The sequence below is a fragment of the Eleutherodactylus coqui genome, chromosome 2 (assembly GCF_035609145.1).
Source record: "Eleutherodactylus coqui strain aEleCoq1 chromosome 2, aEleCoq1.hap1, whole genome shotgun sequence".
Lineage (NCBI taxonomy): Eukaryota > Metazoa > Chordata > Amphibia > Anura > Eleutherodactylidae > Eleutherodactylus > Eleutherodactylus coqui.
In genome coordinates this window covers 251,008,811-251,021,448 of record NC_089838.1, presented here as the reverse complement: position 1 = coordinate 251,021,448, position 12,638 = coordinate 251,008,811, and the positions used below count along the sequence as shown (strand labels likewise).

Genomic DNA, 12,638 nt, shown 5'->3' with positions numbered 1-12,638 from the left:
ATATTTAATCTCAAAATGTGCTTAAAGGGGATGTCCATCATGGTAGCTCCCCCATTGACGAGTAAATCAATATTGCTCTGGCTGCTAGAACCCCCAGTAAATAGCTCTTATAAAATCTACAAAATTCTCACTCAATGTTTTTAGCCTAGCTTATTCTAAGCAGCAAATATATGGTTGTACTGTAGCTGCTTTTCAGGATAATAATGGCCACCAAATTTGGAGATTTTGCATCATGTTGATTAGCAGGTAATTGACTTCTTGTAAGGCTGCTATGGTGGCTCCATGAAGAGCACACTTAAGAGAGCAGGATCTCTTCTTCTCTATAGCACACCCTCATAAGTAGTAGCATCATGGAGGACATTATACAGCAGTATTAAGCAGGTTAAATTTGATCAGTAGCTGTAACACGGTAAACTCTATTAGCTGCAGCCACAGCTCTGTAGGACTCTCACCGTCCTTCCCTTTACCTCCCCACCGATTGCTATGGGCAGCATGAGACAGCACCCCACACTTCCTGTAATCCGTCTCTGTTACTAGAGATTGACTTCATATCAGAGAGTGGACAACTAACTAGAATGCAGTGAATCTCTTACTGGCCAGCAGGTTAGAATGATTTTCCACACAAAAACATTGTTTTAAGTAAGTGATTTGCACTTTTGCTAGATATTGTTGTGGTCATCACATAAGCGCAAGTTTGTTGAAAAGTCATGATTTAATGTTTTTGTCCTAATGTTGAGCTACTGTATTTTTTCTCTTTATATACAAAACAGCCTTCAGAACTCTTGAAAGTTGACAGCCGTCTACCTCCAGCTAATTGTCAAATACTTGGCCAGCTAAATATGTAACTTTCATAGGAGTCCCCACAATAAAATGCTCTCTGCTACCTATAATTCAGTGTATATACACACTGCCATCATGGCTTCTGTTTATAATGGAAGCCACAACGCTGTGTAAGCTCTGTCATACGTAGAATCCGAAAGGCGATAAATGGAACCCATTGACTTATAACGTGGTCTGTTGGGGCTATGTCAATTTGACAGGAAGAATAGCGCTGCAAGTATTGCTATTCTTACTGTGAAAGATGACAGAACCTCAGATAAAGACTCATATCGGCAGTGTTTTAGAGCCTTAGACACTTCAGTCAAGAAAATCTACTATCACCCAAACTTACCGGATCAGGAAAGTATTTACAGAATTACTTTACTTTGTATGTAGACTTTATCTATGCAAATTGATACTCAACAGCAGAGTTTTCCATTAAATATAGAGAACATTAACTATACATTTGCAATTCTTTTTTTTTTTAACCAAAAAATGTATCTTGTAATGGTTAAGTTTAATCATTCTTATTGCATGGAATATTCTTATAGAAGACTTTCTGCCGCACTGAAATATTAAGTCTTTATATTAAGGAACACCTATCAAAAACATCTTCCAGTCATTAAATTGACAGATTCTCATCCCATCTAGAATTGCACAAAATTACATTGCTAATACATATTGCATGTGGTAATAAGGCCAGGTTTCTCACTAGATTTATGGAGACAGTGTTAGTGTCAGAGTGAATCTTGCAGTCTCCGTATACTGTGTATATAATCTTTATGCTCTGTACAGCTCTAATTCAGGATTAACTTCATGGCTCATCTATTTAACAGATTACTTACACATTTGTTGTAAAGCTGATCTGAGTCATCCTGGTGGCGCTTCATTAAAGTTTTTCTTTGATTAAACTATTCTGTTTAGCTGAACGACTCTTGCCACAAGTGTTATAAAATTGGAATACCGATAATATGTTTATTCTGTAACTACCGTACGCAGCGGTATATGAATGTGTGGTTCTTGTTTTGCTTCAGACTCAATAACATACTGTTTTTTTTCAGGACTGCTTTACTGCCACCTGTATATTTTTCACAGCGGTGATCTCTCACTATTACTAGAACTACTGTTTATTATCTCATTGATTGCCATGGTGGCATGACGGACTAAAATGAGGGAGCAATACCATGAATGTTCAAGAAAATAAGAGATCTAAGGAGAGCTGCAATTGTCAATCCAAATTCAGGGAGAGATGCAAAGTGGTTATTCTAGATCTCTTTTCTTAATACATTAACCCTTTCCAATTCACTGTCTGACGCCTAAAGACATTATGATTTAAGGCTGTACAGCTACAATGTTGGAAGACACCCGTCGGGGTTCTCTTACTGTATATTGCCAGCCTCTCTGCTGTCGGAGCCTATCTGACGTGTCACCTCATGCAGTACTGGCTATAGCCAGCACATAGCGCCGTTGTATAACGGCAGAAAAAGCGTAAGCCCCCCTAGGAAAACCAGGATATAAATTTGCATTGGAAAGGGTTAATGGAGACCTTATAATTAACAGTATTCTAGTAAACTTACTTTAGCATGCTCCAACGATGCCCTTCTGTCTTGGGTGCTGCTCTGCTTTTCACGGTGGGTCTGAAAAGGATGCTACATAAATCTATTGAAGGGAGTTTGGCTTGACAAAGACCACATAGGTCGAAACGTTGCCGGTCCTTCCTGCTTTAATATGGAGCGAATAAAAGTTTGAAAAAAGTTCTTTCTACCTCCAATGCTGCTGTACCTCTACTAATATTAGGATGCTGCTTGGTGCATGCCATCTCTTGGCCATGCAAACTATTTAAATCTATTGAAGGGATTATGTCATGTAGACAACATACTAGGGCATATGGAGATCATAAAAGTGGTTCGCCTGTTTGGCATCACTTCCTATAAACCACAATGGACGAGTGTGTATTTAAATGGCTGCCATGTAATGCTAAATTTCCCTGGTTTAGCTTTGAGTGAGCCAAATAAGTAGAATCCTGTTTCGAGTTGAAAATAGCTAAAAGTTCTGTTTTATAACCTAAACTGAGCTTTTAGCAGCGTTCTAATCAAAACAAGGTTCTACTGGTTCAGTTCGCTCAACACTAATTGGTGTGTAACACTGTCTAAGAGCCATAAAAACCTTGCTTGACGCTTTTAAGGGCTTTCTAAGTTTCTAATTTCTGTGCTCATATGCGCCACCTGCGAAAATACCGGATATATGCTCTATTTTTGTGCATGTTTGCACCCCTAGGCTCATTAGGAATCTATGGGGATATGTAAATGCTCGCCCATGTGCGTGAAATTGCCCTCATAACTGCATAATTTTGTGGCATTAATTACTAACACAGGCCTAATTAGGCTGGCCTGCCTACTTAAACTTGGCCCATGTGTTTCCTGCACTGATGTGAACAGGGCCGTACACGGGGCAAAGTTCAGTAAGGAGTGTGGATCCACTCGCTGGAGGATGTGTTTGGGCTCCATTCAGAGAGCAATCACATCTTTTTACGAGCGTGAATACACACTTATGCTCATGTGAAAGAGCCCTTAGATAGTGTTATACATCAATTTTAGGGGTTTTGATGAACCTCCCATTTGGTTCAAACTAATTCAGACTGAAACAAACTTTTTGCAAAAGTTTGTCAAACCAGCCGAACTGCACTTTTCAAAACTTTGCTCATAACTTTAGTAGTGATCTTATGAAGGTTGCTTTACTTCTGTGGGATATCATTTTTTTACTAAGTGTGAGCTACCTAATAAAATAACTAATTCAAATTATTCCTGACATATACTAAAAAATGAGATCTGTGTATATGGAGCCATGAAAAACCTACCTAGAAGTACGGTCATCATTAAACAAAAGGTGCATCCATGAGAAAAAACAGCTTAAGGCCGGCTTCACACGAGCGTGACGGGCTCCGCCGCGTAATATTCCGCAGTGAAGCCCGTCACGGCGCCCCCCAGAGACCCCATACTTACCAGCGGAAGATAGCGTGAAGACGCTTCCCCGCCCACCGCCGTCGCGTCATGTGACACGCCCACCGCGTCACATGACGCGGCCGGCCATGTCACGTGACGCGCCGGCCGCAGCATATGACGCGCCGGCCGCGTCATATAACGCACGGCGGTAGGCGGGGAAGCGTTTTTTCACGCTATCTTCCGCTGGTTGCAGCGGGAGATAGCGTGAACGGACGGCTTCCATTGACTGCAATGGAAGCTGTCAGCGCGTACACCCGCGGCAAATAGAACATGCTGCGGGTGAGGACGGGAGATTTCACGGTGCGAAATTCCGCGGTGGAATTCTGCACTGTGAGCATTGTGCTATTAGGTTCAATAGAACCTAATAGCAGGGGGCAACGCAGCGGATTTTTGCCACGAATTTATGCGGCGTAAATCCGTTCGTGGGAAGGAGGCCTTAGGCCGCCTGCACACGAGCGTTCCGGATTCCGCTAGCGGATTTTCATGCGCGTATGGTACCTAAATGTGCTTGCGGATAGGTGCGGATGCATGAAAAATCACGCGCGGATATACGCGGATGTGTTGCGGAAAAAAACGCGCAGAAAAACCAGCAGACACCCCTTATTGTAAACCCAACCCCTAGAGAACTGCCCATTGGAAAACAGCTTAAAAACCAACACCTAGACTCCGTTTTGTCCCTCTTGCTTGTGCGAGCACCGTTAAATTATTCTGGCAACATGCTTTCACCCGGTGAGCAGATGTCTTTGTGGGCATGGTAGATCCATGTAACTTTTTTCAGGCGCTTCTCCAGCGTGACTTTATTTCAGTCACTGCAAAAAAATTCACAAGAGGAATTCATTACTACAGATTTTGCATTCTTAGATCCTGCATTGGCAAGAAATACAACCTATCTCCCTCTACAAATTTGCCTGTGAAGCTCTGCTGTGTGTTGGGACGCCTCCTACCATGCCTACTTCCTGTAGTCATAGCAACCAGTGACTCCATCCGCAGCTGCACTGCGGATGTACTGCGTGAAAAAACGCACCCATTCACTTGTATTGGAGGCTTCACGCGCAGAATCCGACCCAAATTAGAACAGGTCGCAGATTTTTTCACGCGCGTGAAAAAACGCGATACAAATCCGTCCATCTGGGGACAACTGCGGATCCTCATAGGAGTATATTGGCTGCGGTCTGGGGCAGATAATGTGCCTAAAATAACGCGCTGGAAATTCCGTTCGTGTGCAGGCACCCTAACTCTGCAGTCATATTTTAAGAAAGTAGAGTAAATACAGTTATATTACTGAAAACCATACAGAAAAAAAAATTGACACTGAATGGTAAATTTTTCCCATTCTTACCATAACAAACCCTTCTGTAATGATATGCAAACTTTCTTTCCTGTGCATAGACGTCTTGATTACTATTATTATTTGTGTATACAATGTTGGTAGAAATCCTAATAAGGGGTTTATAAGCATTGTAACACACTTGCAAATGAAAAATCGTAACATGGTTACATTTGATCTCATTGCAGAGGGTGCATTTATAGGTATATAAGCTTCAAGATTGGATGAAAGCAAATTCCCTCTGTGTAAATTGGACACACAGGTTTACCAGCAATGATGCAACATTCGGTGTATGTCTTTGTCTGCGCACAGTATGCAGTATCTTTCTCTGTACTGACTACAGAACCCTTTTGGCTCTTATTGTCTGCGCTTTGCAGGTTAAACTAAAGCATTACGATAACATTTGAATTCTGCACATACTGTACAATTTCATTTACATTTATTACATTTGAGCTAGCCTCTGTGGGAGCTGATCCCTGTGATATGGAATGCAAGTATCCAATAATTACTTTTCTGACTTAAAGGGGTTGTCCCGAGCCAAACCCGCAAAATTTTAAATCTGCACATTCCCCCAGTCACCCCCCGGCATAAAGCAGCCCTTTAAACCGTTTAAAAACCGCTTCCTACTTACTGTTGAGATGAAATAATAACTTATAAAGTTCAGCAGCTAAGATGGCGCCTGTGTTGTCCCGTCCCACGGTGCATCCAGGAGGCCTTCATGCGGTCCAGCAGCAGCGGTGTTCTGGCTCCGCCCCCTTGTGCGCATCATCGCGTAGCTCCGCCCCGTCACATGTGCCGATTCCAGCCTCCCTTCCTGATTGGCTGGAATCGGCACATATGACGGGGGCGGAGCTACGCCATGACGCGTACAAGGGGCGGAGCCAGAATGCCGGCTCATGCCGGAGCAAAGAGATGGCAGAAGACCCTTCTGCGCAAGCGCGTCTAATCAGGAGATTAGACGCTGAAATTAGACGGCACCATGGAGACGGGGACGCTAGCAACGGAGCAGGTAAGTGAATAACTTCTGTATGGCTCATATTTAATGCACGATGTATATTACAAAGTGCATTAATATGGCCATACAGAAGTGTATAACCCCACCTGCTTTCACGGGACAACCCCTTTAATAAATATAAATTACATTCAAAAAAGGTCTTTTTGCTTCTCACTTGAACATACATCAGTCATGTTTTGCCAAATGTGTAATGTCAAACACAGGGAAAAAAAGTACTCAAGAAGGACACATCAGAGCTTTTAGCGGGTTTAAAGGTAATAGAATGGGTGGACTACAATACTTTAGAAAAAGGATGGCTGACAGGTGACCTAATAACTGTGTATGGATATATCCAGGGACAATACAGGGATCTCTCCCATGATCTATTTATACTCAAGGACTATAACAAGGGGGAAACCTTTGCATCTAGAGAAGGTTTCTATACCAACATGGAAAAGGGTTCTTTACTAAAGATGAGCGAACACCAAAATGTTCGGGTTCGCGTTATTCGAAACGAACTTCCCGCGATGTTCGGGTGTTCGTTTCGAATAACGAACCCCATTGAAGTCAATGGGCGACCGGAACATTTTTGTATTTCGCCGATGCTCGCTAAGGTTTTCATGTGTGAAAATCTTGGCAATTCAAGAAAATGATGGGAACGACACAGCAACGGATAGGGCAGGCGAGGGGCTACATGTTGGGCTGCATCTCAAGTTCACAGGTCCCACTATTAAGCCACAATAGCGGCAAGAGTGAGACCCCCCCCCCCCCCGCACTGTCAGCATAACGATCGTTCTCCTCTGCCACAGCTGTAACAGCTGTGGCAGAGAAGAACGATGTTAGCCCATTGAATTCAATGGAGCCGTCAATACAGCCGACTCCACTGAATGCAATGGGCTGCCGGCGATCGCGGGATGAATTGTCGGAAAGGGCTTAAATATATAAGCCCTTCCCTGCAATTCATCCAGAAATGTGTAAAATTAAAAAATATATATATACTCACCTGGTGCCGGCAGACGGAGTTCAGCACGGCAGGCTGCAGTTCTCCTGAACTGCTCTGAACAGCTGTGAGTAGTATTCAGCAGCCGGGGATTTAAAATCCCCGCCTGCTGAATAAGATGCCTCTGATTGGTCACAGCCTGACCAATCAGAGGCCAGCCCTCACTCACACCCATTCATGAATTCATGAATGGGTGAGTGAGGGCTGCCTCTGATTGGCTCAGGGGCATGAATTCATGAATGGGTGTGAGTGAGGGCTGGCCTCTGATTGGTCAGGCTGTGACCAATCAGAGGCATCTTATTCAGCAGGCGGGGATTTTAAATCCCCGGCTGCTGAATACTACTCACAGCTGTTCAGAGCAGTTCAGGAGAACTGCAGCCTGCTGCGCTGAACTCCGTCTGCCGGCACCAGGTGAGTATATATATATTTTTTATTTTTACACATTTCTGGATGAATTGCAGGGAAGGGCTTATATATTTAAGCCCTTTCCGACAATTCATCCCGCGATCGCCGGCAGCCCATTGCATTCAGTGGAGTCGGCTGTATTGTCGGTTCCATTGAATTCAATGGGCAAACATCGTTCTTCTCTGTCACAGCTGTTACAGCTGTGGCAGAGAAGAAGGATTTGTCTTCTATATGTTCTCAATGGGGTTGGCGCTGCTGCCGCCGGCCCCATTGAGCGCATATAGAAAAGATTTCTCAGGGAAGAAAGTTAAAGTAACCCGAACATCCGAACATCGTGTGGTGTTCGTTACGAATAACGAACATCCCGAACACCCTAATATTCGCCCGAGCATCAAGCTCGGACGAGTACGTTCGCTCATCTCTATTCTTTACTGTAAGAGCAGTGAGACTATAGAAGTCTCTGCCTGAGGATGTGGTGATGGTGAACACATTAAAAGAGTTCAAGATGGGGTCTGGACGCCATCCTTAGGGCTCAGTCACACGGGCGCCGATCCGTCCATGTTCCTGCATGATAAGACAGCCGCACAGCATGCGGACGACTCTCTGCATGATCGGCTCCATTACCGGCCATGTGTTGTTTCTTCCGGCAGTGCGGAGAGTTGTCCGCACCTGCAATGCAGCGGTCTTAATTGTGCAGGAACACGGGCGGATCGGCGCCCGTGTGACTGAGCCCTCAAGTGTAACAATGTTACATGATGTACTTACTGATTACGCAAAAGAGTTGGTGATCCAGGGATTATTCTGATTACCTAATTTGGAAAGGATTTTTTTCCTAATATGAGTAATGTTGGCTTCTTGGGGTTTTTTGCTTTCCTCTTGGGGTCAACATTGCAAGATAGTAGTCTGAACTGAATGGACATGTCTTTTTTTTTTCAACCTTACATACTATGTTAAAAATTGTAGTCTTGACTAGATATTGGAGAAAACTTGACCTTCCACAAATCAACAAAGTAATCTCTATGTTTAATAATACATGCCGTGAGTGATAAGGAATGCCCTATAAAGAATAATCTGGTTGCTTAAGGATGTTTTCACACGAGTGGAATATTTCTGCAATATGCCCCACAAGACATGTGTAATTGCCAGCAGATTTAAACTATTTTTTAATTCCAATGTATCAGGTGATGCATTTTTGGCTTCTTTTTCAGAGTTGTGTCTTTCTACACTTTTTCTCTCACCTCTGTGATTTTATTTAGCTATTAGTTAGATAGCGTAGGTTTTGACATACGCATGGTGACCTTACCACGGCCCATAAGCTTACACATTTTGGCCAAAATGCAAACGAACACCTGCATTTGTCAGTTTTTGGGGGTTTTTTTGCATGCGGTGTGCTGTAGATAATCGGGGAGCTCAGGATGTCATGCCAGTGTGGCACACTATGGTGATACAGGGCAATCCACTGCTTTGCCAGGAGTGTATTCCTGCAAGGCGTGGCACACTTATCTATAGCTGGCTTCCTTGGTATTTCATATGTGCGGACTATGTTGTCTGCAGACCCCCCGCCCTCCCCCACTCTGGGTTGAATTGAGAGTCTGCATATTAGTTGGCACATGAACATTTAGCTCCCTCATATTGCAACCTGGCGTTCTGCATGCTACTAAGCAGAGGCGTAACTTGAAGCTCCTGGGCCCCAATACAAAATCTGTAACAGGGCCCCCAACTATAATGCTTGATTCATAGTATTAGGCTTACCATATGGAGGAGATGGGTTTTATGGGCCCCCCAAATGTCCTGGGCCCAGGAGCAACCGCATCCCCTGTATCTCTTATAGTTACGCCCCTGCTAATAAGGAATATAGTGATTGAGCCTGCCCTGCAGTATCAGGTGGTGCATATTTGTCTTCCTTTTCTGTGAGTTATATTTTTAATTCCACATTAAAAGCTGCACGAAGGTGGGTGGATTTTGGTGCAGAATTTTCTGTGTATTGCGGAAATATTCTGCTCGTTTGAAAGCACCCTTATAGATCACAACGGGAGCTGAAATGTTTTACAACAGTTTCCAGTATAAAATAGTAAGCAGCCTAATAACTTTCTTCTTGCAGTGCAGAAGGTAAAACACATTTTGTTACATGATTAAGCAATTACACAGTATAATTGCTTAATCCCTTTGCAATGCTGGAAATGGGTTGATATCTGAAATCCTTAGTCATGTGTGCATCACTAATTCATGTCACGTTGTCATTTGCAGCGGTAATGAAACTGACGATGAACCACCATGTGAGGAAAAGATTGACTACAATACTGATAGCTGCTCAGATCAAGAGGTGGATATCCAACCCGAAGATAGACTATCAGAGAAAGATCATGCGGCAACAAAGGGTCAATCGCCAACATCAAATATGAAGGAGGAAGCTTTCTCCACCAAATATAATGGATCTTTGAGAACATCCCTTACAATGTCTTCAAAGCAATATAGTTGCTCTCCAGAGTCATCTTCCTCCCTATCCGAACAAAGTTTTGAAAACTCCAGTAAAACACCAATGGGTCATTACCTTTATTGACATGTATAGGATTTGATTTTTTGGGACTAAAGTAAAATGAAACAAATCTAGTTTTGCTTATTTAACATATCACTAGAAAATGTGTTGTATTCTAGATACATCAATATGTTTGGGAACACATATGGAGACATGAGAGAGAAGTCAATATTTTATGTATCATGTCACAGATGCATATGGAATACATACACCATCCTGCCGAAAGACGTTGGATACCTGAGCAAGAATCAAAAGTAGTATTTATTTATATGTTAAGGTTATTTGGACAGCACATGGACAGGATGTGTCTGTGTGTTCACCGATACGAGCTGCACCCAAGAATGTCCATGTGCAAGTAGTCAAATATTTAGTGGGGCCTGCTTTGACTTCTCCCAAAGAAGATGCATTTGCCCATCTGCAATGGTGCAAAGAACATTGTAATTGGACAGCTGAACAATGGACGAACATTCTATGAAATAACGAATCGCGCTACTCTATCTTCAAATCAGATGGATGTCCCTGGGTGTGGAGGATGCTTGTGGAACCCCTTTTGCCTGAGTGTATGAAGCTAACAGTTAAGTATGGCGGAGGTTTCGTTATGGTCTGCGGATGTTTTTCATGGTATGGTCTTAGTGTGTTAGTTCTAGTGGTTAAAACCATAAACATGGTATACCAGGAATGGTCAGCAATACTTCCGCCCTGACACAAATCCAATGCTGTTTTACATTAGGTTAAGGATATGGATGTTCCGCAGTTGGACTGGCCTGCGCAGAGTCTTGAAGTGAACCCTACTGAACATCTTTGGGGCGAACTGGAACATCAGGTCAGGAAATATGAACAGTGTCCATGATCTTTGAGAGAACTCATCAGATATTTACAGGATGAATGGAAGGAAATTCCAGCTGAAGTTTATCAGTCATTAGTAGAAACTATGCCATGGAGAGTACCTGATGTCGTTAGGGCCAAAGTAGGACCCTCTAATTATTAACATCTGTAACTAAATACTACTTTAAATTCTTGCTCAGGTGTCCAATTACTTTTTGCAGGATGGTGTAAATCCACAAATAGGGCTGTATGCAGGTTGTTTAGCGCTAATGTTTACATGTGAATATGGTACATAGATGATTGGGCCCACAAATACATTGAATGGCCAGTACAAGAAAAGGATTTTGTTCATTTGTTCAATATGTTTTGCTTTGTTCACAAACTTTTAGTGTGCATTACATGTAAAGTACTTCATAGTCAAATGCACCTTATGTCAGATACAGATAAAGATATAGATAGATGATAGATAGATATGAGATAGATAGGATGTTAGATAGATAGCCAGATAGATACTTAGAGTTTGAGTCCAAAGACCCATGGTCAGGCCAGGACACACATTTCCGAACTCCGCACGTAAAACGGATGGTGCTGAAAAAAGTGTGGTTGGACCCAAAGGGCGGATTCGCACAGACGTATTTGTGTGGACAACACATAGAGAATAGAGCCTATTGATTTCAATGGATTCTCTCACATTATGCATTTTGCATGTGCATTTCGCTTGTGTGAAAAAGGGCAACATCCTCTATCTTTGTGTGCATTTGTGCACCAAAAGCCTCATAGGAGTTTGAGAGATGCGCAAAGGTGCCCCCAATACCCACATAATTGCGCATTACGCTGCACAATTTTGCAGAAAAATCAACACACCGGAAACTAATTGGGCTGCACAGTCTTTTTAATTATGGCATGGGTGTATCCCGCACCGATATGAAAGGTCCCCATCCATGCCAAAAATACAGTAAAATGCAGTAAAATTTACGCAAAACAGGTTGGGCGGTGCAAAAACGTTGCTCTACCACGTGCATGTTTGCACATACGGCCATGTGAGTCCATCCTTAGGGCATTCTCACGCGTGTATTTGTGCGCACAAAATCTGCCCCTGTAAGGTGCAGAGAATGGAACACATTGTTTTCAATGGGTCCATTCCCAACTTCGCTCATGCATGTGCAAAAAAACCTTAACGCGATATGCTCTACTTTGATGCATATTTATGTACCAAAGGCACCATAGGAGGATGCAATTGTGCAATGAGCTGCGCAGTTTTGCGGAAAAATCAATAAACCGGGACTAATTAAGACACAGCCTTTTGAATCACAGAACGGGGTGCCCCGACAGTGCTAAAAGTACAGTGGAATGTGCAGATATGAGCGTGATAGCGCGACCTTCACTGCTCAAAGAGTCACATGATCGTGTGTGTTTTTGCTCATATGCCCATGTGAGCAAGAATTTTTCTGCACCATGTGACCAAAATTGATAAATCCTACCCACATGGCTTTTACTGTAAATGCTGCGGATTTTCCATGTGGATACTTTGCAACATTTACATCCCATGTGACCTTAGCCTTACTGCAACATTTACATCCCATGTGACCATAGCCTTACTGCAACATTTACATCCCATGTGACCATAGCCTTACTGCAACATTTACATCCCATGTGACCATAGCCTTACTGCAACATTTACATCCCATGTGACCATAGCCTTACTGGAACATTTACATCCCATGTGACCA

The 12,638-nt window shown here is 43.0% G+C and overlaps 1 protein-coding gene across 1 annotated transcript in view; it reads left to right on the top strand.

Annotated features, from left to right (window-relative positions):
- The window catches only part of AGBL1 (AGBL carboxypeptidase 1), a 602,072-nt gene extending 591,965 nt beyond the window's left edge, over positions 1-10,107 (top strand). Inside the window, exon 24 of the mRNA XM_066589394.1 lies at positions 9,795-10,107. Within this exon, the coding sequence (XP_066445491.1) occupies positions 9,795-10,107 (313 nt within the window). The remainder of the gene's footprint in view (positions 1-9,794) is intronic.
- Positions 10,108-12,638: the final 2,531 nt, after the last annotated feature.